This window comes from Chanos chanos, chromosome 5 (genome assembly GCF_902362185.1).
Source record: "Chanos chanos chromosome 5, fChaCha1.1, whole genome shotgun sequence".
In the NCBI taxonomy this organism is placed as follows: Eukaryota; Metazoa; Chordata; class Actinopteri; order Gonorynchiformes; family Chanidae; genus Chanos; species Chanos chanos.
Window position 1 is genome coordinate 44,827,505 of NC_044499.1, and position 7,170 is coordinate 44,834,674.

At 44.7% G+C, this 7,170-nt stretch overlaps 1 protein-coding gene across 1 annotated transcript in view; it reads left to right on the forward strand.

Annotated features, from left to right (window-relative positions):
- Positions 1-6,501, forward strand: part of arid5b (AT-rich interaction domain 5B) — a 64,534-nt gene extending 58,033 nt beyond the window's left edge. The window contains exons 9-10 of the mRNA XM_030775236.1: positions 214-409; positions 2,829-6,501. Coding sequence (XP_030631096.1) covers positions 214-409; positions 2,829-4,961 — 2,329 coding nt within the window. The 3' untranslated portion in view covers positions 4,962-6,501. The remainder of the gene's footprint in view (positions 1-213; positions 410-2,828) is intronic.
- Positions 6,502-7,170: the final 669 nt, after the last annotated feature.

Sequence of the window (7,170 nt, forward strand, 5' to 3'; positions counted from 1 at the left end):
AAGCTGAAATAAATCTGTATAATCCATAAATAAATACACTAAAACATTACAGTGAGAAAACACATATTGTCCAACAGTCTGCGATCCAATATTTGCTTTCCTGTCGTAAATTATTTTTAGTAGTTTTGTTCGGGGATAGAGCAGCCTGTTGACGAGTCATGCAATGATATTTAGGGCATAGTGCTAACCTGTGTCACCTCTTCTTTTCCCAAGGCTTATCTTACCATACGAGAGATACATGAAAGGAGAGGAGGACAAGCCATTGCCCCCCATCAAGCCTCGCAAACAGGAGAGCAGCGCCCAGGAGGGGGCCAGCAAGACAAAAGTTGCGGCAATGAAGCGCTCTAAAGAAGAGCAAAATGGGAGGCCCCATAATGAAAAGGACGCCTCAACTAAAGTCCTGGAGCCGGTCAGTCACTGATTCATCCATTCTTCTCTGAGAATTTGCCGAGTAACACCCCACCTTTTCAACAACACAGAGGGAAAAAAAAAAACATGAAGAAAAGAGAAACATGATGGTCCACTTCAGGCAAACTGCCTTTCTCCCTTTTAACAAATAAGCTGTCATAGGCTTGTATGAATAGCACTGTCAGGAGCAGCTGGTTTTAACATAATTATTTGAGCTGAATCAGTTGCTCTGACCAGTATGCTACGGCGTGCTAAATCAAACAGTATTTCCCTGCCTCTGTGACTCCAGGCGATTTTCACGCTTTGCCTTCTGCAGTTATGTTCTCTCAGTGAATAACTCAAACTAGAGCGAACTCTGGTTTTTCCCTCTGTGAGCCTGCTAGTGTTTCCTCACAAATCAAGTGAAAAAGATCAGACTGGAGTTACTGTTATTGACAAGGCTTATTTTGTGCAGAGCAGGACAAAGTGGTGGTTACAGTGGAAATGCCTTGCATCAAATTTGAACGTCCATTATGTGCAGAGCGAATTGAAGCCATATTTTTGTTCTTATGTAAACCGCAGGCTTATTTTTATCCCTGAAAGCCAATAAATCCATGGTGATTTGCAAATGTCTCTCCAGTTAAGCGTAAATATGAAAAAGGAGAGCGCTGCTGTGGAAGGGAATGAAAATTGAGTTATTATTTTCACATGAATAACCAAATGATTACAGAGAAGATGAAAGGGCCGTTTGAATTTTCTCTTGAAGTGTCAAATTTAGACACATTTCAGAGCTGCTACCCAGCGCATATTCATTTCTACAGTGCATGGAATGAGTGATGGGAATGGTGTGGAAACAAAGAGGGCTGTTGTAGGAGTTGACTGCTTTTCCAGTGGCATGCCTTGCTCATCTGTCTGGTATGTTCTGTAATTTGAAAGCCCTCTCCAGATAATTGATTGTACATTGTACAAGGAGAAAATGAAAATGGAATTCTCCGTTTGAAGAAGAGCCAATGTAAGAGAGAAGGAAAAGCAAACTAGATGAAAAAAAAAAAAAATCCCCCAATGTTATGGATCTCAGCTGGGAAGGAAATTTGGAAAGATAGACGCTGGGAGTTGCCCCAGGGTCTCCATGGAAGAGTAATATAATCAGAGCATGAACATATATGGGCATGTTATTGTGGTAAAAAGCAGAGCATTGTAAGCAGTGTTAATTCGGTCCTTCTTTGGCACAGAGGACAATCAAGGGTATTGAATGATACACGCGTAGCCAGCGGGCTGTCACACCCCATTACGAATGTGTAAACTTGGCTGCTATTCGCTAGCCACTAAAAGCCCTTAGACGATCTATGTATTCCTCTCGTCGTCCTATAGGCAAAGAACTTCAGTGACCCTAAAGGTCACAGTTCATCAACTGCGACATATGCATTTTCACCAGAAAAGAACATCAATTCAGTTTTCAAGCTAGCACAAAGACACAGAGGACACGCTACTTGTCTTTGTCCTTTGTAATTCGATACCCACTCATCATTATGCATGTGTAGTTACACATTTATTTAAGCTAAACTGGAAAATGAGTCAAAAGAGACAAGCCGGTATTCTGTCTGACACTAACTGATGTCAAACATATGTGTATTTTCCAGTTTACACTGATAATGAATGGATGGGTAGGGCCAGCCTTCTCTCTGAATGCTGTCATGCCTCTGAAGTTTCAGCATGCGTCTGCTCATTAAAGACATCTGAAGATTAGCTGGCGTGTGCTGCTCTCTGCAGCATGGCAAGCTGTATCTTAAGGTCTACAACAGATGTGTGCTGTCATTTCTGTGGCATCGTGCTGACTTTTTTCTCCCCCGTTTCACTTTGAACTGAGGGGTTTTTTTTTTGTTTTTTTTTTAGAGATTTGAGGAGTGATTTGTTCCACTCTGAAATGCGAGAGGCAGTCCAACAGCACTTATGTGACTACATGTCATCTCTTTTTTTTTGTTATCCTCTTTTTTGTTCTAGCCTCTTTTTTTTAGTTAAGAAGGTGAATATACAGTAGGGACAAGAATTGTTGTGTCATTTCCAAGCCTGCAGTTTAGCTCCTGGTGTGTTTAAAAGTCAGGTCATCTGTCAGCCATCAATGATGCACACTATGTGTGCTTCAGCAGTGGCTTTGATGTTGGCCATTTGGGACTGACAGAGAGAGAGAGGGAGAGAGAGAAAGGGAGAGAGAAGGAAAGGGAGAGAGAGAGAGCGAGAGAGTGCGCATGTGTGCAGATTTTCTGCTGAGCTCACTCTTCCTGCATGGAGTATGCTGATAGATAGTTTGCATTCAGCTGTGGGGGTGGACCTGCATGCATTAACATATACAGCGCAGTATGTTCTGCTCAGTGTTGTCACAGTCTCAAACTCGGTGATTAACTAGCTTATGTGTGTGTGTGTGTGTATGTATGTGTGTGCAGAGCTCAGAGGACAAAGAGGACAAGGAACAACTCCCAGAGGAAGCGCTGGTGAAGCAGGAGACACAGCCTCCTCAAACTCTGCCTCAGGGGGATGGAGACGCCAAGAGTTCCGTCACGGAGGAGAATGACCTGCAGGTGACTGTGAAGCAGGAAGAGGAGAAGCAACAACTCCACAGCGTCGCCAGGAATGGCAGCCCAAACAGTCGAGATGACGGAAACACCCTGCCTCCACTTCCGCAGGACAACCCACCCCTAAATAAAGAAGACCCTGATGGGTTCCCCATTGTTGCACCTAAGCCACTACGTCATAACCTCCCACATTCTCGAACACAGGACCAACGACAGCATGGGATGCCCGAGTACAAGTCACCACTGTGCGCTTCAGGAAATATGAAAGAGTCTGGTTTGAATGAGAGCCAGAACCTTGTTGGCATGGTGTTGCCTAGCCTGAAGCAGAGAGCACCGCAGCCCCTCTCAACTCCAGAGATCCCAACTGAGAAGGCTGAACTCCCTAGCAAGGAGGAAACCTGCTTTAGCTACAACCCGCTACACTACCCCAGGGGAAACCCTGGCATCATGTCTCCTTTAGCCAAGAAGAAGATGCTGTCTCAGGTCAGTGGTACCGGCTTGCCTAGTAACTATTCTTATGGCCCACCTCCCCCACTGATCAGCAAGAAGTCATCTGGTGGTGGCACTGAGGATGTGGCCACTGGGCAGCAGAGCTCCCAGTCCTCCTCCACAACAGAGGCTGTGGTGATCAAACGGCCCTCTGTCATCCAGCATGCCCAAAGCTTCAAGCCCCGAAGCACTGAGGACATAAGGCCAGCAGCAGAGGGCTTACAGAGAGACTTGTCTAGAGAGCCTTACTCTTCTGAGATCTCCCAGCACCAGCCCTTGCATCAACTCAAGTCCAGCCCCACAGGAGATCCCTACCTCCTGAGAGCAAACCTTCACAGCACTGTGGAAAAGTCCATAGAAACTCCTCGTCCCGGCCAAGCCCCTAGCTTCCTGAGCGACTTCTATTCATCACCGCACCTGCATAGCCTCTATCGTCAGACTGAGCACCATTTAAACAAGGAGCAGTTGAGCAAGTATCTGAGTAAGGAGGCTTTCCCTCGGGACTGTGAGGGTATGCAGGGCTTCCCTCCCAGTCAGCACCCAGAAAATGTGGGGTATAGCAGCCGCCAGAAAGAAAAGACACCTCCCGGAGACAGAGAGGCGGAAGATCAACCGACAGACTTGAGCCTCCCTAAGCCCTCTCCCCACAAACTGACCTCTTCTACTCCGTCTGTCTGCAGCCTCACACATCCCATAATGCAGCAGGACATGAAAAACACTCCTCTCTTTCAAACAGGCAACAGTCAGAGTTCTAGCCTGGACTACCACCCCAGAGCCTGTCGGGTCTCTCCCATGACTGTGTCCACGCCAAAAAAGGCAGTTGACTGTCATTCCAGAGGTCTGGAAAAAGTACACAATGGAAGAGTGGAGGAGACACTCGGCTACAAGGTGGAAGAGATGGCTCGGCCCATCCTGAGCAGCAAAAGCAGCCCGCAGAATATTGGCGCAGCACGTCCACTCAAGAGGAACCTCGAGGAGCTGGAGAACGGGCCTCCAGAGAGAAAGATCCGTGCTGTGACACCCATGCATTGCTCCACGCCTAAGGACACTCCAGGGAAAGTGCGGACACCTGAACCTGACAGTGAATCCATGAAGCCGGCTGAGCCGGCACACGCTGTGCACATCAACAGCTATGCCACAGAGGGCCACAAGTTCCCACTGCACTCGCCCATGTTCCCGGGACTTTACCCGGGGGCCTTCGTATCTCAGGTACAGGACATGTGTGACAGCCTGGGCTCCCATGTTACCCCTGGTTACTCCCATCCTTTACAGTACTTGAAGAACCAGGCTGTCCTCTCTCCACTAATGCCCCCCTTTGCCATCCATTCCTTTATGATGCAGAGACAGTTCCTGGCCCAGGCGGCCAGTCCAGCTCACATGTACAGACACCCAGTGGCAGCCTCATATGGGGACATTCTACATCACAGCCTCTATCCTATGTCAGCCCTAAACCCTCAACCAGCCTTCAGCCCCCCTCAGCTCTCCTCTGTGCATCCCAGCACCAAACTGTCCTAGGTGAAAGCAGCCTGACATTCCTTCTGGACTGGAGTTGCCTGGCAGATATTATTACAGAGACAATGCACATTATTGCAAGCGTGACCATGCTATAGACCCCACAAAGTACAGACAAAGAGTTCTGTAAATGCTTAACTTGGGAGCAATCAAACAATTTTTTTTTCTCTCTCTTTTGTTGTTGTTAATGTTGTTGTTTGTTTCTCTTTTTTTTGCCACTCAAGTTTATGATTTGCACATTTCTTTGAACATGGGCCAACAGGGCTGATTGTGTCTTGCTCTCACTGTGCTGTAGCAGGTGTTGCTTGTTGTCTGGAATGAATAAGCAGAACCATGGAACAAGTGGAATGCTTGGAGAGTCTTGTGGAGGAGCAACAGTAGCTCTATCTATAGTGCTGGGTATCCAAACGATAATAATAACAAGACAAGTGACAAATCAGTACAATGCAGCAGTGCAATTTCAGTCAGGCTAAGCACCCTTGTTGGAAACACTATGAGAAGATGAAGCAAGGGGCACTGCTTGGTGAACTTTTGTAATCATGCTTTACCATCAGAAAAGATCCTTTTCATGTTAATCTTTACTGTGCATTTTTTTTTAATATAATAGTGTGATAGTTTAGTGTGTTTATATTTCAAACCTACAGGGGTTTACTAGTAAGATATTGAATGCTGTTATTTGAGACGCCACAAAAAAAAACCCTGAATATTTCAGTGTGTTACACAGTTATATGTATATAAAAATACTGAAGCTTTCCTTGAAGGGATCTTTAAAAGCCAGTGCTAAAATGTAAGTAGGTTTCACATGCTTCTCCCACAACAGGCCGCTGGTCTCCTCCACTGCTTCTCTCTCACACCCAGTGCAGCTTGCTAACATTTGCCAGAGCGATGTGGAATGTGTTTGTCAAATGTAGGACTGAGGTGCTTGTACATAACTTAAACGAACTGATTACAACACTTTGTATCGTATTCACTGGATACTGTAATTTCATTCTACTCTCAGCTGCAGCTTAGGAAGTCGGGCACGGGTGGATTGTGAACGGCGGAAGGGTTTTATGTTCAGGACTACTTTGGGTTCAGAAATTGACTTGTGTTTCTCTGCAGTTGGACACTTCTGATTGCCTTTTTTTTTTCTTTTTTTTTTACTCGGAAGACCATTTTTCAGGAGCCACATTACATACAGATTAAGCACTTAGTTAAGCACACAGACCATGCCGCTACTGACTGTTTCTTCATGTAGATGGCTGGCATTCAAATTTAAGTTTGAATTTGTACAACTTAAAGGTCTGTAAAGGTCTGTAATGGCAGTGATTCTCTCTCTTTAAATGTGTTACACTTGCAGGAAAATAGTTGTCAGTAGAAAAAAAAATCATAATTTGTTTGCACAAAGGATTTTGAAAACGAACCAAGACAACGTCAAAGTGTCACAATCTTCCTAGAGTAATCAGTTTTCCTGATGTAATAGTGGTAGAAACTAAACTTCAAGTTCAAGAGCTGTATTTACTCCGACAATGTTTGGAGTAACACTTAAGGTTGCTATGTAACATTTTTTAAATGAGTAATAAACAGTTTTATAACTTAAAAAAGGTGCTGTCTGTCTAGTTATGCACAGAATTTGGTATGGTTGCATGTTTCTTACAAAGTATTCTCATTTTAATTACAATGCTGAATATTGCCCCGTATATATCATGATCACAGTCAACGTGCTATTCTTTGAAGGGGGTTCTTTGTGCCTTTTGTATTTGTAAGCAAAAAAGTGCAAATATACAGGGTCAATTTACATACCACATTCTCCACAATGCACATGTGCTCTGAAACATAAAAAAACAGAGGTCTATGTTTTTACAGAGTTGCTGCATGAAGAGAAATTCAGACCTGTCTTGGTACTGTTCTGAACCACTCATTTCAAAGAGCTCTGTACCAGGACACATCTGCTCCAGTTTACCATGTTCATTATAATTGTAATGAGCGTTGGGAATTTTGAGGCCCCAATAATTAGAATGTTTGTCAGGAGCACTTAAAGAGCCTCTTTCAGTGTAAGATTGTCACAGCCAGCTGCGCATAGAAGGTTAAAGTTCAAACTCTGCTATTCGGGCTCTCAGAAAACCTGCCCTAAATCTGCCTGCTGCTTCTAGAATGTCTTTTCTTGCTATCATGCTGTAAAAGGATACATGCCGCAATTCATTTACAACTTTTTTAGTCTGTTTTAAGGACG